We start from the raw sequence: 23,938 nt of genomic DNA, 5'->3' as shown, positions 1-23,938 counted from the left end.
CCAGTTTTACAGCCACAGCTCAACTCACTCACACTGAGCCAGTCTCATAGCCACAGCTCAACTCACTCACACTGAGCCAGTCTCATAGCCACAGCTCAACTCACTCACACTGAGCCAGTCTCATAGCCACAGCTCAACTCACTCACACTGAGCCAGTCTCATAGCCACAGCTCAACTCACTCACACTGAGCCAGTCTCACAGCCACAGCTCAACTCACTCACACTGAGCCAGTCTCATAGCCACAGCTCAACTCACTCACACTGAGCCAGTCTCATAGCCACAGCTCAACTCACTCACACTGAGCCAGTCTCATAGCCACAGCTCAACTCACTCACACTGAGCCAGTCTCATAGCCACAGCTCAACTCACTCACACTGAGCCAGTCTCATAGCCACAGCTCAACTCACTGACACTGAGCCAGTCTCACAGCCACAGCTCACCCAGGACTGCGTCTCCATGACATTTATGTGGCCGAAAAGGGATCCATGGGTTACGTGAGGCTTCAGAGTTTCCTGTTATCACACGTTATGCTGCCTACATTTGAATGAGTTGTTATCACGCAGCATTTGAGGTGTTTTATGTTTGCGTCCATATTTCTTTTTGCGATTTGTTAGATAGCTGTATTGTACTGCAACATTCGACTGTGGCTGTCAGATTCAAATGATGCAGCTCACTCTTTTTAAGGGGTAGCCAATACTGTCTGCAGGGCAGGCTGAAGTCTTCAGTGCCTATCTCCCTATACCCAATGGAAAAAAAATATCTGTTGAGACACTATGGTATTCTGGTGATGGTTTCTTGGATAAACACAATTAAACAACATTTCTAAATGTGATGCCCACATTTCCAGACCATACTCATCACTGACTTTTAAATGGTCCTTGTTTCAATTCTGCATGCAACAGAAAGTCAAAATAAATCAACTTTATTCATCACCTTCTTGTACAACAGAGCCCCATAGGTGCTTTCGAGGTTGCAGCTTCTGTGCAAGTCCCTTCACAGTGCCTATGGAGGGAGCACTAGATTTGACTCGTCATTATTAATGTAGTGTTATGTTATGGCAAATGGCGTGTTCCTCCTGTGATCACTGTAAATACACTGTGTATTTGGGGGGCGCTGTGGCGCAGCAGGCTACAGCGCTCGTACCATTTACGGGTCCGAGTGCCCACGGGGACCCAGGTTCGAATCCGGCCTGCGGTCATGTCCCGATCCCACCCCATCTCTCTCTCCCACTTGCTTCCTGTCTACCACTTCACTGTCCTGTACTAATAAAGGCAAAAAGCCAAAAAAATATATATATATACTTTATAAAAAAAAATACACTGTGTAATTGACTTTAACGCCCCCTCTGTGACCGGACCGCTGGGGCACTCTGCTCTCTCCTGTGTCCTCCTGCCCCGGCCTTCGGCCATCACTCTCGGCCCCCGCTGCCGTTCCTCTTAAAACAAGCGCCGGCGACTTTTCCCGAGGACTTGTTTAAAGAATCCTACAGCACCCCTGTGGAAATGAAACATGGTTTGTTATTGTTGTTCTTGGTCGCGGTCCAGAGCACTTTGCAGCCGCTGACGTATCGCTTCCCCTTCTTGCCCTATAGCCAGAGCCTACCCCGGCATGGTAGGACTCCAGACCTGCGCCTTGGACAATGACTAGGCCCGCGCTTAAGAGAATGGAGCGTTTGTATTTGACTTTACAGAGGAATGTTGTTTATCACAAGTTTCCAAAGGAACTGCTGAAATTGTGGTTACCCCCCCCCCCAACCCCCAACCCCCACCCCCTTGTACTTCCCAGTTTACCACAAGTTGCCAGATTTTGTTTTAAACAAGCATGAATAGAACCCTATTGTATTTAAAAAAGCCCATTACATGAAGGAAGAAGGTTTCCTAGTGAAGGCAGGAGAGAGAGCTGTGTTCTGACAAATCAAATGTGGTGATTGATGAAGGTTTGTATGATGATGGCTAGTTCCCTCTGACTGTGTTTACCCCTGAGCCTTTGGGGTGAAGGATGTGTTCTCTCCTGAACTGCTCAACTCTGCTGACCCCTTGTGGCCACATCTGAAGCACACCACTGGCTAATTAGGAGGAGCTTTTGTGATTCACGCTGAGATGATCACACCAGACTGCTGAACTTGATTATGGAGGGATGAAGTCAAGGAGAGAAATGAAGAGGGGAAAAGAATTCTAGCTGCATTCCAGAATCTTTCCCCAAGCTATGTGGAATGTTCATACAAAATGTGAGTCCCTTAACCTTGTAATATGCCTTTTCTAGTCGATCCCTATTTACATTATTTTTCACTCCTCTGAGAATCCCATCTACCCCTCGTCTTCATGGCTATAGGTTCTTTTGGTTTGGGTCTTCCATGCCTCTCTCTCTCTCTCTCTCTCTCTAATGATCTTGCTCTCTCTCCACCTCCTCTCTCTGGATCTCTGCCTATCTCCCTGTGCAGGGCTTCTTCTTTTGAGGGTTTTGCTGACAGTGCTGTCTAGGCTGTGTGTGTGTGTGTGTGTGAGAGAGAGAGAAAGTGTGTATTTGTGTGTGTGTGTGTGTGTGTGTGTGTGAGAGAGAGAGAAAGTGTGTGTGCTCTGAGTGAACAGTGAGATGAGAGTGTGTGTGTCAGACAGCAGCATTGTTCAAGCCTCCATCACTCAATGACTGACTCTCTCGTAGGATTCACTGCTCCCCTGTGCTATAAAAAGATCTGTGTGTGTGTGTGTGTGTGTGTGCGCGCCTACGCCTGTGTGTTTTGAGGAGGTGTTTACCAGTGCGACTGTGACACCACACAGTGTTCTTCCGCATGGAAACAAGGAGAGGATTCTTCCCGTGCGTGGCCGAGGACAGCCAAGCTCTGTGGCCGGGGGAGATTCCTTACATGCCAGCGGCGTCACGTCACGTCACATCTCCCCACGGCCCACTTCCCTTTCATCAACCCCCGGCCCAGACACAACACCCAATCAGCCTCTCTCACTCACCCGCTCACCCGGCCTGCCGCAGTGCCAGTGATCGATGTGTGTGTGTGTGTGTGTGTGTGTGTCACGGCCCACAGCAGCCCTCAGTGCCAGGGGGAGGCTCGTTGTGTGGCACACGGGCATCCTGCGGGCACACAGTCAGGGTGCCCCAAGCAGAGCCTGTCTGCAAACACTTGCTTCTATTTTTGGACACAGAGGCTGATGGAGTGCTGCCCGGAACAGCAGGCAGGAGCTCTAGCAGAGAGGCCGCTTCTGAAGTGTTTGAGATGTTCTAGAAACAGACATGTTCTAGAAACCACTTTTATTATTATTAGACGTAGTAGTGAGAGGATTAGTTCTCAATAATTTTCATATTACATCATTTACCACGTTATAACATGAAATAGTGTTATTTTGTCCATTTTTTTAATTTAGTCTTGTGTCAAATTCAAATATCATTCAAATATAAAGTTTTCATCGACGATAGGTTTTAATTTTAGTCTAGTTTTATTCAGAGGAGAACTCAAGGTATCTTAGTCAAGTTTCAGTCAAAACATTTTAGTCTTTTTTAAAATAAATGATTTCAGATTACCATTTCAGTCAAATAGTGCTTCACACATCTCAATTCCCCCTCCAATATGCTACAGTATGTCCGGACTTCCCGTCTGTTATAATTGCTCATTCTGACTTTTTGTCAGTCAATATGTTTACATGCACAAGATAAGTCGAGAAACATCTCACAGATGGGAAGACATGACAAAATATAATCTATGTGACCACAGCAGATAAAATGAAACTTGCATTGCTCCCCAACCTGATACATACATAATCATTTGTGTGTGTGTGTGAGAGAGAGAGAAAAAAAAGAGCGAGAGACCGTGTACAGTATGTACTGTATGTTTTTATGCTGAAACATTCACTCATGCAGCTCCTTAAGGTCCCAGATGACCTTGAGAGGAAGCCTCTTCATCCTCTCCCGGTAGACCTGGTCAAAGCGCTCGCTCTGTGCCACCGTCAGGAAGTTCTTCCAGTCCCCGACGGCTCCTGTGCTCAAAAGAGGAACAACAATGTATGAGGTCTGCTATCTGTCTTCAGAGGCTCTGAGTAGGAGAGAGATTCATTAGATCATTAGGTCATCTTGCCTTTCCGCATAAAGTTGCCTTTGCTTGAGTCAAATAAGTTCCCTTTAACAGAGCTGTGATAGTTTGCTATCGGGTCATTCTTCATGTTCTTAACCCTTTGATGCATGAGCTATTGAAACCCCCTCTAATGCATAACATGGGTCACAAGTGACCCGCATTCATTTTCTATGGAGTTTTGTTGAAGGGCTAGGGTTTCTTAGCAATTTCTTTAAAAAAACCTTCTTTTCATGACCCAGCACTCCATGAATTCCTCAATTAACTTGTTTTTGTTCATTACAAGACTAAGTTGTATATTTTTCTCTTAAACTTTTTAAAGAAAAACACTTTTCTGTCAATACCCCTCTAATTCATAACATGGGTCACAAGTGACCCGCATTCATTTTCAATGGAGTTTTGTTGAAGGGTTAGGGTTTCTCAGCTATTTTCAAGAAAATAATTCAATTTATAATTTAATATTCCAGGTTTCCATCACTTATTTAGTTTCTTCCAAACACCAATCATTATTTTCATTAATTGATGGTCACTCCTTGAATTCTAACACTTTTTATGTGCCTAAATTACATTTGAACACATGGGTCACAAATGACCCGCATTCATTTCCTATGTAAAATGAACCTATAATCAAAAGTTATTTGCAGTACTCTTTGAAATCAGTGTCATTTGTCATTTCATATTAAAATTTACCATTACATATTAATATTTTAACAAACACCAATAATTATATTCATTCCTCTATGCCTACTCCATGAATGTGACTAAGTTTTGTGAAACAATACAATGATTGAACACATGGGTCAGAAATGACCTGTGTCTGCAAAGTGTGATTGTGAGTAAGATAATGAATATTATGTGAACCATTTTATGTAACTATAATATTTGCAAGACCATGGCGATATGGGGAGTGCTGAGACAACCCAGCCACAAGAGAATCCAAGAGAAAGCGATGCAGCCTTTGTCCAACTGCCAGTGATAGAAAAGTCACCCTCTCCTGCTCCAAATGCACACGGCCTGTGTGCCAGGACCATAAAGTGACAGTGGTCATTTGTGAAACATCCCTACTGGTACGCTGGTAGCTGGTTTGAGCTGATCTTTGCTAGTTTTCTTCCAGCTATTGCTGCTAGCTGGTGTAGCTGGTTAGGCCACCAGGTTGACATGCTGGCGTGACCATCTGAGGAAGCTGGTCATGGCCTGTCGTGTGGGATACCGCTGGTGTTAGATGGTCATGCTGGTGACCAGCCTGCCAAGCTTGACATTGTTGGTGTGAGATGGTCATGCTGGCTTGCTAGAATGACCAACATAAGCTGGCATGGCCAGTAAAAACCAACAATGTAGACCAGCAACACCAGTTAAAATGACCAGCTTGAGGTGGTACGACAAGCAAAACCATCAGTTTTAGTCGCATTTACTACTTCTCCACAGTTTGAAAGTTAACCAGTTCTCCAAGTCCTCTCGCTATAGATCTATTTTCACATCCCTCAGACCGTCACCACGGTATACCTATGAATGATGCCATCCACAGGTAGACGATGGTGACGGTCTGAGAGAAGTCTCATAGATCCATAGTTATGGACATAAATTGCGTTACTGATGCACTGCAGTTCTGTATTGGTATTCAAAGTGTCAGTGACATAATGTACAGTGTTTTACAAAAGCAAATTAAAAATGTTTAGATTTCTTTTTTTTCAGATTATTTTTTTGGCCTTTTTATGCCTTTAAATGGACAGGACAGTAGAGTATGACAGGAAGTGAGTGGGAGAGAGAATTGGGGTGGGATCTGGAAAGGACCACGGGACAGGAATCGAACCCGGGTTGCCGGCGTGTGGTGCAGGTGCCCCAACCGCGTCACGGCTGGGGCCTATAGCAACTATTTCTAATCAGATTAGTATTAGAAATATTAGAATTTGTTGTTTGTATTAAAATTGTTCTCATAATATTCATTATCTTACATAATCACACTTTGCACACACAGGTCATTTCTGACCCATGTGTTCAATCATTGTATTAGTCATAGAGTAGTCATAGAGGAGTGAACGATTATTGCTGTTTATTAAAATCTGAATTTGTAATGGTAAATTTGAATATTAAATGACTAATTACACTGATTTCAAAGAGTACTGCAAAGAAATTCTGATTATAGGCTAATTTTACATAGGAAATGAATGCGGGTCATTTGTGACCCATGTGTTCAAATGTAATTTAGACAAATAAAAAGAGTTGGAATTCAAGGAGTATCCATCAATTAATGAAAATAATAATTGATGTTTGGAAGAAACTAAGTAAGTGATGGAAACCTGGAATATTAGATGACAAATTAAATTATTTTCTTAAATATAGCTAAGAAACCCTAACTCTTCAACAAAACTCCATAGAAAATGAATGCGGGTCACTTGTGACCCATGTTATGCATTAGAGGGGTAGTGACAGAAAAAGTGTTTTTATTTAAAATGTTTAAGAGAAAAAAAATATATTTAGTATTGTAATGAACACAAACAAGTTAATTGAGGATATCATGGAGTGCTGGGTCATGAAAATAAGTTATAGCTGAGTTACAGAAAAAATAAACTCGTCCGGGTCACTTGTGACCCATGTTATGCATTTAAGGGTTAAAAGTGACCCTGTCCATGACCTTGTCAACGTCCACATCAGACAAAATCTTTCCAACAAACTTGCTGATCTTCATGACCACCGATCTCAGATCCTAGTTGGTGACAGAGAGAGGGGGAAAAACAGAAAGAAAGATGTATTTTTAATGGCTTTTTTTATTAATTAATGTCAAATTGAATGTGGCAACAAATGCATCCTGTTTGGTCCCACACAATCTTGAACTTGCCTCTGTATCTGAGACTACTGGTCAATAAAAACTGCTTACCAATTTCATCTCCTCGTAGCTCACAAACAGGATGTCATATTTGTCTTTGTTGTTAAGCCAACCTTCTACATGATCAAACCAGTTTCCCCCTAAGACTGAAGGGAAAAAGGAAATCACAAATGAACACCTCAAACATTTTCACAATATTTTTTTAAAAGTTTATGATATTAGTGTCTGAATACATAGAAGTTTTTATCCATTACTTTTGCCACTCAGAAAGTGTTCCAGCACTTCATCAAGGTTGTCGGCAGTCTCCAAAGTCTTAAATACTTGTGAGAAGTGAAAGTATGACACCAGTACATCTTTGGGGTTCCTAGTGACATAAATAATCTAGCATGGAAACATACACATACACGCCCATTCAATTTCATTTTTGCTTGTTGTATAATTCATGTCAGATATTATAGATGTATTCTATTGGCTTTTTTTACTTTCAATAAGGCTTAGTGCCAAACCATCATTAATTCTTCCTCACTTTCTGAGCGTATGCAGTTCCACCTACTTTGGCTCTGTTGCTCTGTAGTCCCAGAGGAGCCATGTGCTCTGGCAGATGTGAGCGCAACAGCCTGGGAGGCTTCCTTGTGTCCATGTTATGAGCCGGCCGGAGGTACTCCAGCCAGGGCACACGTACTGTACATGTGTAGGCTTCTCCAGCAGGTCAGGATGGTCATTCTCATAGAGAATGGAGACAATGTACTGCATCCAAATTGTGCCTGACGTGTTGATTACGGGGTAACGTTAAATACAGACACAAACATTACGCAATACAGATTTTCCACTACATTATGATTGATACTGGCCAATGTTGTAATGCCAGCTAATGTATGATGTTTTTAATATTGTTTCAGAAGATTGTGTTCAATTGTGAGAATTTTAGTCAACTTTTAGATAGGAACTCGTACTTCAGGTTTAAGTCCGAGGATCAAAAAAAAGGACAAAAACAGCCTTACCAGATTTGGGGAAGGTCATTATGAAGACGTCACCATCTCTTACGTGAAAATTCTTCAAACTGTCTAAGTACTCAAGTGTCTCAGGTATGCCATTTTCAAAGTGTTGCAAGGCGAAAGCTGCACCCTTGTATGAGAGCAAGGATTCCCCAAGAAGTGTGTACTCTTTCTGAGCCATCACACTTTGGTCAATCTCGCTGACACCCTTTTACCATCCAAAAAATCATTCGCTTGAATATGATGCGGCGCTTCAAATGTTAGACACATGTGATGGCAAGACTTATATCTCTGTAACCTTGGTTTTGTCACGCTTAATTTGCTCGGCACACTTGGCAGAGGTGGTGTAGCGAGAGTTAGAAAATGATTGATGAAACATGATGAAACATTGTTGAACATTCAAGTCCACATGGACTACAAATTAACTACATGACAAACACAAACTACTGCCTACTACGTTGATCATGTCCCTTCTTGGCACAAACTATTTTCAAGATCTTGCAGTGGAGTGTCTCTCTAGGAGCCTAGAATCTTAGTGGTATGAAGGGTCGTCTGGGACATTGTTGCAGCTCTGAAATGGTTCTTGTAATACCTTCCAAGCCTCTTCATGTCTCCACAAGGATTCTACACCTCACCTCATTAGCAGCACATCCAGCTTTTGAAGCAGGAACGATTTTCTGCCATCACTCATCACTGCCGTCTGGACTCTGGCTGGGCCTTTCTGAAATGTTGATATTGTTCTCTGTCAACTATTTCTTGCCTTATTTGGCTGCATGTTTTGGATCATAGTGTGGTTTAATGGTCCAATGCTGCCTATTGGGGCAGGTCTTTTGGCAGAATGCCTGATATTTTCCTCCAGAAATCTTAAAGGTTGGGTGGGCGATGTTTGGAGCATGCTCTCTGGAGCATTTTTTAACATATTGCTCGAAATACTGAATTTATTCTTCCATTGGAGCCTAGCTAGTTCTTAAAGTTTCATATACATCTGTTCCGGTAACTGGATGCAGATGGCAAATCATGCATTATATGATGATAGAAATGTTCTTAACCCAGTTTTAATGTCCTTGGTTCTTAATTAAGTCATTGTACAGACAAAGGCATGTGTGCTGTGCATGCCGGGAGGTGTAGGCTATACAAGGAGAGAAACGTTGTCTCTTTGGTGCAAGGCAGAAACATTTAGGTGCAAAATAGACGTACGCTTTCATGGGCAGTTTTAGTACATACAAGGGAATACATAATTAGGCGCATTTTACGCTTCTCCTCCCATCTTTTTACACGAAACACCCACTCTCCCCTGACTCCTATGAATGCATATGCATGAGACGGAAAATGGCAATTTGACATTCTCAGCTCCCGCGTAAGGCAGTCTGCGCCTTCACCTCAGTGCGGCCTGTTTGTATACACCTCGCCATGTTTTTACGTGCATGTTGCAAAACAAATACGCCTACAGTGGACGTAAAAGGGGTGTTAGTACATCTGGCCCAGAGGATACAATGGATACAGACATGCAGCACACATCATTGAATTAAAGCAACACTAAAGAAGATTTGCTCTCAGAGTCCCCCTACACTTGAGAAGCCCAATAACAAACAAACAAAATATTCATATTTTGCAACAAAGTATGGACATTACTCCAATATAATATAAAGGGAATGCACTGACAGCCTATCAGAAAGACTATCTCTGAAATCCTGTAGCATAACTCTTTTCCGTTTCAATTTCAGAGGTGGGGCAGTGTTCCTGCCCAACACAGAAAGTTGCTACAGTAGGTCAAGGGTCACTCAGACAATGGTAGAAATGCTGTTCTTCATGTTATGAGGTTATGTGCCATCAAAATGATTTTGGAAGCATTATGTTATGGTAAAAAACACTCTTAACGGTCCCTTTAAAGCAACACTAAAGAGTTTTTCGTATCGTAACATAATGTTTCCAAAATTATTTCAGCGGTTCATCAACTCATAACATGGTGAAAGGCACTTCTGCATTCACTTCGCAGCCCTTTATATAGGCTATAACCACACTATGTGACTTTATCAGATCGGGTAGCGCACCTGTAGTTCGTTGAACCGAGACCGAAATTACAAATTTGACTTGTTTTGATGTCGCAATACACACCTTGTCTGTGGACATTGTTATTTGATGGACAAACAAATAGCGTGCGTGCAACAGAGGAAAAAGGCTACATTTCCACAGGGACACCAGATTGACAGAAGGCTAACACTTACACAGTAATATGTGGTAAGACATTTGACCCTCCCACCCCCTGCGCTTCTTCTCAATCCACACATCTGCATGAAAGTTGGATACTGCTGGCAAGATATGACAGATATTGTACTTCACCACAATGATGGCCATATTATATACGGAACATGAACAATGTTCACATTACAGTATATACATCAAACAACATACCAGAATGTAGTTAGGTCAAGTATAAGAAGTTAGGCTACTATATGAACCAAGTTGCTGAGAAACATGGTCCCTCAAAAAGTAATTTGATCATTGAGATGCAAGGTTAGTTTTATTTCTAACATTATTCTATCAACACAATATCTGGACTGATTTCCCTATAATAATGCATAGATTTTTGTTCATAACGTTATAGCCATGGTTACAATTTGTTCATCCCTAACAAATACCATCAGATAGAATAAAACAGAAAAAGGGGAAGAGTGAGGTTATGTTAGCCTGGCATAGCCATACGTAAGCTTCCGCTCAATTTTCATTTCCCTACACCATTACGATATTAGTACGAGGGTTTGGTATGACCAGGCTAAGGTTATGTGGGTTATGTTCATGAATTTGTACAGGGGAAATCTCACCCCCCCCAATTGTTGACAAGGCATCTTTGTTAGTGGCTAAGCTGCTATAGACTTTTAGTACTCACACACCAACCAAATCTCTCACCTTATTTCTGTCAACTCTCTTCCATCCTGTCAATAAAGCCAGACAGGCTGACCTCCTGACCTGTTGTGGTATAATATGTTGGACAGACAGTAACATTTCAGCATAATCAGCCCCATTGGACACTTGAGACACAGCAAGAAAGGACACTGATTACAGCCATTTGTATGCCCCATAGTCAGGTATTTGGAGAGATCTGATACCTAATTAGAACATCCAGAAATATCTCGGCTGTGCTCACCGAATTCCTCAAATGAGACAAAACATCCAGAAAGTCAAAGGTAGGCCTACTTCTGGCATGGAGAAATAAATAAAACATTTTGCATTCCTGAATTAAATAGTATACATGACACCACGCCATGTTGGAATTTGGGGTTGTGGTGTTGGTGGTGTCTGAATCTGCGGAACATTCCAACAGTTGTTGAATTCTGCTTGTGTGAATATGATTCTGTCATCGACATCAAAGGTGGTAGTGGGGCCGGAGGCTTCTCTGTTTAGTCATTCTTCAAACCTTACTCCATATTTCCTAGGCTAGTGCCATCAAATAGCGTGAGCAGGCAGATCTTAATGAAGAAACACATGTTGGGTCTGTTTAATTCTGCTTGGCCCATGATCGCTGAAGGCGTACACATGCTCCCTTTGGTCATCTGGCGTACAGAGACAGATCTGGGTGGCCTGCCACATCTGTTGACCCAAACATACAGTAAACAGCACACTCCTGACTAGTCAAACACAGTTCATATGATGACCTTCCAATGAGCAATATATTGAAGAATCAGAGACACTGATCAATTTTGACCCTTTAATTAATAGGACAGCCTCTTGGAAAGAAGTCATGCAAATATGCCATTATGAATAATGGAAAATAAAGCAAAAGTCTACAGTAGCCAAGTTACCATACTCTATTGAATAACTAGAATAACTCAAACATTAGCCATGCACTCAAAATATATTTAGCCTGTGTTATCTCAGCTGTTATTTGCCATGTAATATTTACTAAGTGAATGCGTATCAATGGTCTCCGTAAAAAAAACAGGTCGCTTGTTGCTTAGAAGTTTGAAATCACAAATCTGAAATCCATCCATGCTATGTTCCTTTCTGACAGCATGTGGCAAGAGGTGGATCTATTTATTTGTCAATGAGAGAAAGTTGATTCAGGAGGAGGGCTGAAGATTGATTGTAGTTGTATAACTAAGACAGCCAACACTTAACACTAATAATATTCAGTACAAGGAACGATCGACCCATCAACCCATCGTCAAGAACAACTGAACACCTACCAGAGACAAATCTTTTCAAAATGACAGAATATTAGATTCACAATTTCACTCAGGAAACATACAACCATCAAATGAAGCTAGGCAAGAGGTTCCTTGTGAGTGATCTTGCCTGGGGTGATTAGAGAGGGAGGGATATCTTTAGCTTGTGTTGATGGCTAATAATGACATGTGTGGCTGATCTTTTCTGTGTCCAGACGACCTACAGCTGGACCGTTATCAGCCTGTCACACCTCCGGCCACTCACAGGCACATTTGGCACATGGCAGCCTGCCAGATGGCACCCGGCTACTGAGACTGCCGTCCTCTCGCCCCTCTGTGTTCCCTGTCCAGCGCAGACAGTCCACACATGTCCGACACGCCTCGCACGCTCACCACTGCAGACACCACACAGGCCACTTCACCTGCAGACAGGCCCGCCAGGGGTGGCCACTGGGCAGGCCATGAGCCCAAAGGTGTTGGGGCTCTCCAGAGGAGATGGGGAGGGGATGATTAAGGGGGAGGACACCAGAGGGTGTGTGTGTGTGTGTGTGTGTGTGTCCAGGGAACATAGGCTGCCACAGGCTGGAGATGAATCAACTTAGTGGTGAATGAGTAACTTACTTTGCATTGGTCACGTCATAGATAATATGAAAACTGTGTACATGGTGTAATGAGGGTATTACAAACACATTATGTTGAAATTGATTTCTCCATTCTAATGTGTTGTATTTAGTATTAAGACAGTAACTGTACAACCAATGCACCAATAAAATGTAATCAATACTCAACTCTTCAAGATAATAAACATAGCTTCCTCACTTCATGGCAGCATTGACATGAGCGATTTTAAACAGCTACATACAGTATGGCAGTTCTTCATGGTCCTCTGAAGTAAATGTTTATTACCAATACTGCCATCCCTTGGCCACTTGCTGTACTGCACTCAGATGTTATTTTAGGTCACAAAATCATGTCTTAAACCTAAAGGTAACCCTGTGTGTACATTACAGCTAAAAACGTGCTAAGTTAAGAGTTAATAAGGACTAAAACCGTAACCTTAATCCAACACCTGGGCCAACAGCACACCATCTCTACTGGTGAAGAGTCGTGTTCATCGTAAAACACTCATCTCTGCAGTCTACTCATCATTACAATCCAGTAAAATGAGATGCAAATACACCCCAGCCAGTTTTCATTGCAAACATTTATTACAATTTATGATGCAAACAACAGTTTCTCCCTTACATGGAACAGCTCATGGAATGAAAGAATGATGACACGAAGGGACAGAACAGAAAAACGATTATGTGCCATTCCATTTCGCCTCCTCTTGTATTTTTTCTTTAGAAAAGACTACTGAGCCTATTCTCAGTTCTACTCGTGTTAATTTGGCATACGATACCCCCATGTTGTTGTAAATTTCACTCGCTATACTCTCTGTATGTAGTCATTAAAAATTAAGGAACAAGGCATGCATAATAGGTCTTTTTTTGTAATGCACATTGATCAAATCAAGAGCTACTCCGGAATCCACTTCTTTTTTTTTAAAAAAAAAAACCTCCATGTATGGTGTCTGTTTACATTACATCTGGTCCGCTCACTCATTCAGGAATACATCCCTCTTTCTTAGTGCTTTCTATCTCTCTCTCTTTTTTAGGTCAGGGGGTCACGGTTTGGTCTGCTCCCCATACAAACCATCAATTAGCAATCAGGAGGAATCACTTCTATCATGTCATGCAGCACTGCTCTGTGTTCCCTCCATTTCTCTCTCTAGTTATATTCACAGTCATGTAGTCATTTTCCTGTAGATTCACCATCAAAACCACAACCCCCAAAGATAAGAGACACTTTTGGTCAATTAGAAATGTCACCAAGTCCTTCCTAAAAAGAGAATTGCACTTCCTCTGTCGGGTGAAAGATTTATTGCCATGTCTTTCCTTTACCTTTAGATGCACTTGGTAACACAAGAGAATGTGTGAAAAGTCTACGTTTCAATAAAAGTCGTGAGGATTAACATTTTAAGAGTTCACAAGAGCTGTCTGAGTCAGGTGTCAATTTCACTTTCAATTTCAATTAGTAAAAATGTCTGATTTCAAGACTTCCAAGTTCGCATGACAAAGAGCTGGGAGGACAGTGGACTGCCAGACAAGAATCCTTTAAAACCAGATATGTCTACATGGCTGTATATATATAATATTATTTCTATATTTATAATTATACAAGTTTAATGAAATCATGTTTTAAAAAATGAAAAAAGAAAAACAAAACATGATGGACAAAGGCAAATGTCTGAATGTTAGCCTTCCTGTAGAAAAGTGTATTGCGCAGAGAAAGGACAACTTGACAAACTGTTTAAACTGAGTTTCAAAACAGCTGGGCCCCATATACCATTGGAATCACCTACAACGGAGTTGCATTTCACACACCAACGGGCTTCTTGCGGAGGGAAAAGAAAAAAAAAAAAAATTCTTCCGTTGAGATTTACATGTATCTGCACAGTCAAGGCTAGGTTATTCTCTTAGAAAACAAGTGTGTGAGAAGAGGGTGTAAGACCAAATGTCCGACCAATAAAAGTCTATTGGGCTCGAGCTGTACTGGTGGTGGTTTTTTTTTCGTTTTTTTTTTCATTTCATTTTGTCGTTGGTTGGTTGGTTGGTTGTTTTTTTTTTTCGAGAGCAGACTTTTCCAGACATGGAACTGGGAATGGTGTTGGCGGTCTGGGCTAGGCTGGGCTCCTGGAGCGCCCTCTGTTGGCCTGGGGGTGCGTCTAGTCGATGTATTGCGAGAGCCAGCGGAAGCCCTCGCCGTAACCCTGTCGCTTCAGCACGCTGCACATGAACACCTCCAGTGGTCTCGTGTTCAGGTCCTTCAGAGGGACGTTGCCCTGGAAACCAGACCAACAGCATTAGCAAACATGAGCTAGCATTCCCCTCCCACCCACATACATGCATGCCATCCACCTTGCCCTACTTATCAGCGCTTGAGGTCTAAAGCTTCGCTTGAGTCAGAAAGGTATTTGGCATAAAGACTTTCGCTAAACTTCCACCTTCTGACTATGCCTTAGGTAATCAGTGCATGTCACTCCACAGTATCTGAATAACCCTTCCTTACCCCCACCCCCCCACCGCAAATACATGCTTTTATACAACATTCAGGTCCAACCATTTACAGTATTAACTTCTGTTTGGGCAAGAAGTATTCCACAGTGGGAATATTCTCAGGACATCCCCCATTCAGATTGTTGTTTACTTTGCCTCCGATGTGAAACATTCCATTAATTAAAAATGACAGCAGTGATTTCAGGACGTTACCATTTTTGATTGAGAAATGGCAGTTTATGGAGAAGGGTGAATGTTCAATTTAACATGACTGTATAGAGGAGCAAATGGGCTGTAAAATGTATTGTGTGCACAAGTACACCTGGGAAAACCCATCACATGGTGCAATTCTACCTACTTAGGATTCTGATACCATCCTAGCAACATCCAAGATTTTGGGAGTATGGTGTCCAGTGTTTTGCTTGGTGACAAATTGTCCAAATTGTTGCCAGAAATGGAATCAGAATCTTAAGTTGGTGAAATATCACCAGACAGGGTTGAAACAGCGTAAATATGAGAGATTTGAGTGCACCATGTGAAAGGTTTTCCTAGATCACATCACATACAGCCTCACTCACTGAATTTGGCTCTCCAACGATATTCTGCAGGAGATGCCAAGACTAAGACTGCAATTACTTTTAGAAGGCGGAGACAAATCCAAAATCCAAATAAATGATCGAAGACACAATTTGATGCCTTTAAACTCTACTACATGGTAGTAGAGCCATTGTATAAAAGCAATATGGCACTTGTGATCTGTTCAAGGATACATCCATGGCCAAGGACATACCGCTCTGCCTCAGGACGAACCACAGCCACGAGTATATGCTTACCAACCCTACACTGCCATATTGCTTAACTGGACACTAGAATCAGGAACAACATAATTCATCTGGTCAACTACTCAAGACCCCCACTCACCTTTCCTGTTGTCTGACCATACAGTCCAAAGATCTCACGCAGTTTCTCCTCACTGATGGCTTCTGGCTTGTCGATCTTGTTTCCAAGGATGAGGATAGGCACGTTTCCGATGGTTTCATCCGTCATGAGGGCCTGTTCCGGGACACAACGGTCATGAGGACATTAGAATGGCGCTTATTCTACGGCTTGGTGAGCACACAGCTTATGGCCTCCAGTAGTCACTTACAAATAGCGACTTACAAAATACACGTGAAAAATGTTAGACAACAAATAACAACAGACACAACAACAACAATGAAAACAAGAGCTGTCCTATTCGGTCAGGAATGGGTGATGCAACATGAAAAATGTTATGTTTTTGTTATGAGTTTTTGACTGGGAGAGGAATGGGGGGGGGGGGTACTGTCAGGGTGGTTGAATGGAGGTTGAACGCCCCTTCCAGAACTCATTATACACGCAGCTACCAAGAGGCGTGGGCCGCGTTTGCCTGCAGCAGACATCAAAAGTGTCCACTGCTTTATGACCATCAAAATAACAGCAGTCCAAACAAAAGTGCCAGTCCACCGTAGAGTATGCAGTGTGCACATTTAGTTTTTAGTGTAGGAGTGCACACTGCCCTGTGAGCCACAGTGGCTCTCTAGCTTCCATGCCCATACACTAGACCATCACAGACACTTGCTAATGGAAAGGAGTGATGAAAATGTGACATAACACTTGACTGACACTTGGGGGGGAAAAGAGAAAAAAACAAACAAGCAAACATACAAAAACAGCCTGGGTGTCGAAGACAGACACGGCATCTGCAGGGCTTCAAGCCAAGAAAAAGTCTGTGCTTGAAGTTATCAAACATTTAGAGGTTGTCATATATTAGTAGTCTAATTGCCTATTTTCAAATCTTGAATGTACCGGCCAACGCCTGAACTCAGGCATGGTGCCTGCACACTTTAAGCCCTACTGTGAGACTGCAGCTACAAGGCTCTAGGCAGCCACCAGCCCTTTACCAATAAACTGTAGTGCTCACTGTATCCCACAGAGAAGCCGTTTAATGCTTGAATTTATCACCGGCCCCATCTCTGCCTGCTAGCAGCTGTGTGGAGTTTCTGTTAAGACTCGTCTTTGAAACGCATCCAAGACTTCAAGACCCGTTGGATTGGATCACCGCATTTCTCTTTTGTTCATTTCACATTAAATGACGCGAGTAGATAGCCGACTACACCCCGGGTAAGGCGCTCTCGCCGTTTTCTGTAAGGACGGAATATTCGCGCCCCACTGTCCTCGTGCCGAGTCCAGCAGCACAGTGCTGGTCCTGATGAGCAAGCATCCAGTGGGCAGCTGCGTTGGATGCGTCCAGGAGTTCAGTTTGATGACCCATCAGGTGCCTGACCCCCACATTCATGTTTGTTCTCATCGGAGGTTTCATTCATGTGGTTCTCAAGACTCGCATGCTGGCAAGCAGCTATTATGCACACGCACAGAATATGTTTGCACAACCTCGTTAGCCTGTCCCTCTAAGTTCTCCCACAATAACTAGATCAGGCATCCCTTTGTTGTCGTTTTAAAGAGCACATTCAAAGGCATTTGACATTGGACACTTACATCAAGCTCTGCTTTCGATTCTACCAGTCTTGGATGGTCTATGCAATCCACCAGGAAGACAATACCATTGATTGCAGGGAGGTAGTTTTTCCACACTCGTCGTGCTTTACACACAAACACAAACACATTCAGAGAGAGAGAGAGAGAGAGAGAGAGAGAGCGAGAGAAAGAGAAAGAGAGAGAGGCGAGCAAGTGAGAGAGAGAGAGAAATCATGAGTGTCAACAGCATTCATGAGATTATGAAAGCTCAACAGCAAATTTCCAGTTAGTTGATTCATTCAACCATCAGCCTCTACAATAGTATAAACTACTACAGAAACATCACTTGGCATGCTGCACACACTCTCAAACTCGGTCTTTGAATGTTACAGGATAATCTACTACTACTACTACTACTACTACTACTAAAGAGATTGGTACTTACCCTGTTGGTGACCTCCCAAGTCAAAAGTGGTGAAGGTCATACCAGCAATCGTCAGCTCTTCTGAAGCTGAAGAAGAAACAAGCAGAGAATAGGGGTAAACGCTAATTAATTCACTGCTGTGTTCTTCGTGTCATATACAATTAACACGTGTGCCGTTGGCGAAGGTGGCGGCCTGTGACAGACAGACAGCCTTGGTCTTCATGCTGCGCTGAGTCGGACAGCCACTTACTTGGGTGTAAGGTTGGCACATGCTGTCCCAGTCTGTCATCTTTGAGCATGTGCAGTAGCGTGGTCTTTCCAGCATTGTCCAGGCCCAGGAATACTAATTTGCCCGATTTCTTGTACAGCCCTGAGGGGACACAGAGTCAGTCAGCTTTATTGGCCAGGTTTGTGTAAACAAACAAGGAATTTGACTCCAGTTAAGTACAACACTTGCTCTCAAAGAACAACACTCAACAATAACATCAAAATACAGCACAGTAAGAACAGAATGGCTATGTATAAGAATAAATACAGTATGTACATCTGCAATAAATAAGACACAATGGGTTGGAAATGCAACACACACATACTTGTTATGTCCTGTTTTTCCTTTTTGGCTATAATCAAAGTAGAAGGGAACTCAACTCTAAGGCTAATTTCATTTCATTTCTAATGACAGCTAACACTGGCTAAATGGCCGCTGTGAGTTATATAGCTCAGCTGTTGTTAAACTGGGTTTGATCTTCATTTATTCATTTAGCAGACATTTGTTATTTTTTAATCCAAAGATCTGGAGACGGAAAGAATACCCATTACCCCCAGAGTTTCAGTTCAACAATTTCAGCCTCATCTGTGTCTGAGGGGACAATCTGGAGAAGTTCTACTTGCTACGTCATTATGGTGGTTATAAAATAAAAGAATGACTAGACAAGGATGTCATCATTAACGGAAATAGATGACCCTACATGGCCTTCATTTCCCTTTACTCTACTTACTCTGAAGAAAAGCTTGTTCTGCCAGCTCACATTGTTTTTATTTTAGTAAGTACATGGATGCTATGATTGATTGATATGTAAACAATTCTGATGATGTGATTCATGGAGTGAAACCAAAACAACAGCAACTGTTGTCGAGATGTATGTCTGTTTATTTACATAGTATGAGGATGCGGTTCAGTTTGCCTCCATAGGTGTGACAGAAACCTGGGCCTGTCCTCTAACCAAACCAGATACATGGTGTTCACATGGTGAAAGTGGTTTAAATCCTGTCAAACTGCGGTTGAGCAGCCTAATCGCTACATCTGCTAACAACTGCTCCATTAATGGAACAGTAGTTTCAGACCCAAAATTAAACCTGGTACTACACTACACTACACTACACTACGTCCCTCTGCTATTCCATTAGACAACTAAGAAGCTCAAGAACACTCCATAAGACTGAGTTAAAAGTGCAAAAGTCCACTCCCATGATGCAATCAGCTTCCCGGAGCTGGAACAGAGTGGTGGGAGACAGCGGAACAATCCTCTTGCCACCACCTGCCAGAGCATAACCAATCCCTTCCTTCCTCAGGACAAATCATGCTGATTGAAAATCAATCCCCTTCAGAACTTTGTGTAGTTATGTCAAAATGTATATATATATGTGTGTGTTTGTGTGTGTTTGTGTGGGGGGGGGGGCATAAATATATATTATATATATAAACATATTTCCTCTACACAATGTCACCTTGGCCTCCAACAGGCCTAAGATATCAGACAACCAGCACAACAGGCATCAGCAGGGTTTCAGTATCGAGCGCGTGCATGTACACACACGTGTGTGTCAGCAAGAAGTGCCATCTGGCTGAACCAGCCCAGTACCTGTCTGACGGGGTGCGCGCTGCGCCTCCATGGGCGGGAGGCAGTGTCAAGTGCTCTTAAGAGAACACAGCGTGTCACAACGTTACTGATATGTAGGACAGCGGACACTGACAGCCTAGGGAGTGGTGGCTATCTGTTAGACCAGGCGAAACCCATACCACCACTTGCACTAAAATCACAGTTCTCATCGAGTATCCTCAAACACAGAATACTGGACCGGCAATCATTTATAAAAATCATTTATCTTTCTTTTTCATTTATTTCTGTAGTTGAATGGACACTTGAGCACAAGGAATTTCAATGCTTATAAATGGTTATTTATGAGTACATGACAATAAACTTTGAACTGAACTGAACTGGAACATATTTGGGGAGGGGGAAACTGAGAGGTGACAGATTTCATTAAGTTGGGAATTAAACAACTGATCATTTAATTGAATGATTACTTACCTAGAAATTGCAGCACACTACTGACACTACTATAAATCCAATCAAATATGAAGGACATATCTGGAGCCGTGAATCCTGCAAGGCATAGACAAATAAATGAAATCATGTGTTAGACAATCCATGAAACCTGTTGCTAAAGCATATAAAAGACAATGCATAATAATACAAAAACATAATCAAATATTTATGCCAGTCCCAGAGGACACTTTATTCCTACGGGCGTAAAGGTACATGCATTTGTACCGAACCGTTTAGGTACAGGACGTTAGGTACCAAATGTACCAAATGCACCAAATGCAGTCTAGAACACAAAACAACAGTAAGCATTTTTGCTTGTGGACCATGTTTCAAATTCGAGTTCCCACTCAAAAATATTAAGCAGCAGACCAGTTTCAGAACATGTCAGTTTAGTCAGTTAACACCAAAAACATTTGACACCCTTTGAAAACACCATTTCCATTGCACAAAATATTGTCAGTGAAATTTAAGTTAGTAGTACCTAGTACAGGCCTACTGTCATGAAAATGAACTGAACCGTGACTTCAAACCTGGAAATGCACTAATGACAGACAGACACCAAGACGTTATTGCTCAGTTGTAGTAGCCCATGCATTCAGCAGAGACAGTGTGTGCCATTACTTGGAAATGCAAAACTGCTCTTTGGGGGGGAAGTGGGGGGAAACTTCTCATTAGTTTACTCATCAGTGAGATGCTAGACTAGTATGAACTACTACAGATCAGCAGCCTAATATGCATGGAATGAAATTTCAAGACTGATCTAAAACAAACACGGAGGTCCATATCGTTTCTTTCCATATGGTTCAATCATGACGCATCTGATTCGCTAGAGCTACTGTACATTTATTGTACTCTTATTGGCATCAAGTGGCATAAGACGACATCAGAACTCCAGTGACCTATAGTTCTAGTTGCACAATAAGTAAACAGTCACCGTGCTAAAGTATACTGAAGGCAAAGGTGAGTAACATGCAAATACAGCTGAATTACACGTCAGCACGTCTCTCCCTTGCCCGCTTGCAACACGTGCCCTAAAGGAAGATCCCTACGTGACGTGATCCCCTGTGGGCAGATGTGACACATTCACCGGCGTATGGCAGTGAACTTGGAGAATAACTTTTCAACCGGTAACGGTACTTTCACATGCAACTGTATGCACCTCAGCAACTGGCGAGAAGGGCAGAACACACAATTCAGGATGCACCCGTAAAATAAATGGATCTGTTTAAAACACTGTTTGAACCAAAAGCAGAGTTGGAAAAAGCGAGTCAATGCAAAAACAACCGTGGATCTTTAGTAGCTACGGTTTTGTTCTAGTCAATACTAGAGGACACATTAACGTCACCGAGGTGTGTCTATTCTTTCATGAAAATAAAAACATGATTAAATGATGACAGTGGCTTACAGGTGAAATTAACCCATACGACTTCTAGACTTCGGTCAACATTTAAACATGCTGATATCAGGTGGCATCAACACGTACTCGGCATCAACACGTACTCGGCATCAACATGACATTGGGGTTCATAAGACACAGAATATTAGAGATGATTGATCAACAAGAGTCAAATCATAGCATACCGATTATCTACCACATCTGATTATGCAAGAGAAGACCGACAACCACGTACAAGTTAACTTATTTCAAGAGGAGCAGATCAGTAAACTCCATTCTTAAGTTACCAAATTAACTATTGTGCACATAGTCATCGAATAACCCAGAAGAGTTACGAATGCATCTCGTAAATTACGTTCAAACAATTCCCAATTGTACAATCAAGATGAACTCAAGTTCAGCTAATGACATCCAGTTTTCGATAGTTTGAATCCTGCTAGACAATGTTAGCTGGCCAAGTTTATGCAGCTAACCTTATGGTAAACGTTAGATGTCAGATCAAATACTGACTACTGCCATTTTCGCTTACTTCAAGCATATAACATCTTATAGGTTTTTGTAAAACAGGTTAACTGTGGACACTGACTTTGGCTAAAAAGACACAGCTAAACTAGCCACTAGGCCACATACCTAAATCGCCGAGATGGTCTCTACGTGTCACAGAAAAGCCAAGCTGACGCTAGTTAGCAAGGCCGAAATGCCCATCGAGCTGTGACATCCAATATTCGCCATGGCTAACGTTAGCAAAGATATCAACTCACTTGTTCGTAACGTAAATATCTGATCGTTGAGTTTCCAGAAAGCCCTGGTAACTTAAATCTTAATTGGTCGATTAAACGTTTTACAGGCAGCGAACATGTTGCCTCTGTTCTCTACATATGCATTTTAAATACCCATAGACCTAAAAGAAATGGACAAACAGACTCCGTTGTTCTCAATGAGAGGGGGCTGAAACAAAAATTCGTTTCCTGTTCATCGTACTGCGCAGACTCAAACTTATTTTGTGACGTTAGCCTGCTGTAACTCGTCTGATAGATCGAAAACCTCTGAAATTGTTAACGTTCGTTTTTTAATATTATTATTATGTATACTTGCCTCTAGGTAATGCTTTACCATATCAAACAGTAGGCTACCGTAGGCTACACGCATTTTCACTGATCTTGCGAATGGCTCTCCGTCATGGTTTTCGTGCAGGCTCACTCAGCTTCTTATCCAAACATTACGGGCGAACGTTAGCTTCCCTACAACAGACATGCTAAAATACTTCTTTACGGGAAACCAACGTAATATACGGGGAAGAAGTGAATTAATTTTGCCTTCGATACCCTATATAGAATACACAGAAGCTATAAGGGAGACAAAGGGCACATGTTACATGAAGTTATGGGATCGCAAAAAAATCTGAAATCTATGGCCGTCCAAGGGAGTTAGCAGAGTGTTGATCACCAGCTCATTTCGTGTTTCTACTTCCGGGAATATGCCTGCCCCCTTGTAAATACCCCACAACATCGCTAGCTATAAGCTAGTTAGCCGCTAAAAAAATCAAAGACCCTTGGCTACCAATGTTAAACAATTAACTAACGTTAGCTCGCGCTAGCTTCAGCGGCGCTTCCTCTCCAAAAAACTTAGCAACTTGATTTAGCCTTCAGCCTCCCACGAAGACACCAGTAAATATTACAATGCATCCAATGTTTAGTGTTATGCTTACCTATTATCTAAGAGTAGAAAATACCTGGATTTGTGCGTGTTAAAACGGTGAAAAGCCTCTTCAACGAAACACTGCGGCTTCAACTCACTGCCTCTTTCTGTCTCCGTGTTTTGTTAGGCTACAGAGCCACGACACAGCAATGGCTGACTACTCCCGACCTGCCCAGCCGCTTCCGGTATCTGTAACTCACAAATCTGTCCGATTCCAAAGATTTACCTTACAATAAATTAAGTGTAAATAACTGTCTATCTTTTCTGAGGAATAATATACGAAAATATGACTTTCACAAGAAACTACTGGCAATTATTGTCTTCAATGTTTTTATTTATTTACAAACGTTTGTTTATTTACAAAGTTTGACTCAGTAATGTTTCAGTGAAATTCGTATATGTGAGGGGGAAATGCGTTTATGTTCTGTATACTGGATA

General features: G+C 42.1%; 2 protein-coding genes across 3 annotated transcripts; both read right to left on the bottom strand.

Moving 5' to 3' along the window:
- Nucleotides 1-3,449: 3,449 nt before the first annotated feature.
- On the bottom strand, nucleotides 3,450-8,212 carry LOC134079741 (amine sulfotransferase-like). Its single transcript, XM_062535819.1, has 7 exons — nucleotides 7,902-8,212; nucleotides 7,454-7,664; nucleotides 7,155-7,276; nucleotides 6,952-7,046; nucleotides 6,690-6,780; nucleotides 4,083-4,175; nucleotides 3,450-3,984 (listed from the first exon to the last, which is right to left on the bottom strand). Exons 1-7 carry the CDS (start codon nucleotides 8,074-8,076, stop codon nucleotides 3,857-3,859), a joined length of 915 nt encoding a protein of 304 aa, XP_062391803.1. The 5' UTR covers nucleotides 8,077-8,212; the 3' UTR covers nucleotides 3,450-3,856.
- A 5,397-nt stretch (nucleotides 8,213-13,609) lies between these two features.
- Nucleotides 13,610-23,682, bottom strand: sar1b (secretion associated, Ras related GTPase 1B). 2 transcript variants are annotated; one of them, XM_062536023.1, is made up of 7 exons: nucleotides 23,535-23,682; nucleotides 20,389-20,463; nucleotides 18,327-18,446; nucleotides 18,098-18,163; nucleotides 17,674-17,777; nucleotides 16,078-16,209; nucleotides 13,610-14,942 (listed from the first exon to the last, which is right to left on the bottom strand). In XM_062536023.1, the coding sequence occupies exons 2-7, from the start codon at nucleotides 20,444-20,446 to the stop codon at nucleotides 14,826-14,828; spliced, it is 597 nt and encodes a 198-aa protein (XP_062392007.1). In that variant the 5' UTR covers nucleotides 20,447-20,463; nucleotides 23,535-23,682; the 3' UTR covers nucleotides 13,610-14,825. The 2 variants fall into 2 exon arrangements, with proteins under 2 accessions (XP_062392007.1, XP_062392006.1); XM_062536022.1 differs by having other exon boundaries at nucleotides 23,511-23,669.
- Nucleotides 23,683-23,938: the final 256 nt, after the last annotated feature.

Source organism: Sardina pilchardus, chromosome 5, assembly GCF_963854185.1.
Source record: "Sardina pilchardus chromosome 5, fSarPil1.1, whole genome shotgun sequence".
Taxonomy (NCBI): domain Eukaryota; kingdom Metazoa; phylum Chordata; class Actinopteri; order Clupeiformes; family Clupeidae; genus Sardina; species Sardina pilchardus.
The sequence above is the reverse complement of the archived record's forward strand: the minus strand, read 5'-3'. Positions and strand labels throughout refer to the sequence as shown.

What these genes read in the sequence shown, in the direction of transcription:
- sar1b (XM_062536023.1), bottom strand. Translation starts at nt 20,446, where the DNA reads ATGTCCTTCATATTTGATTGGATTTATAGTAGTGTCAGTAGTGTGCTG. An exon ending in CTTGGGAGGTCACCAACAGG is followed by an intron (nt 17,778 to 18,097) that starts GTAAGTACCAAT and finishes TTGTGTGTAAAG; the next exon opens with CACGACGAGTGTGGAAAAAC. An exon ending in ATGGTCAGACAACAGGAAAG is followed by an intron (nt 14,943 to 16,077) that starts GTGAGTGGGGGT and finishes TCTGGTTTCCAG; the next exon opens with GGCAACGTCCCTCTGAAGGA.
- LOC134079741 (XM_062535819.1), bottom strand. Translation starts at nt 8,076, where the DNA reads ATGGCTCAGAAAGAGTACACACTTCTTGGGGAATCCTTGCTCTCATAC. An exon ending in ACACTTTCTGAGTGGCAAAA is followed by an intron (nt 7,047 to 7,154) that starts GTAATGGATAAA and finishes TTTTCCCTTCAG; the next exon opens with TCTTAGGGGGAAACTGGTTT. An exon ending in GCTACGAGGAGATGAAATTG is followed by an intron (nt 6,781 to 6,951) that starts GTAAGCAGTTTT and finishes GTCACCAACTAG; the next exon opens with GATCTGAGATCGGTGGTCAT.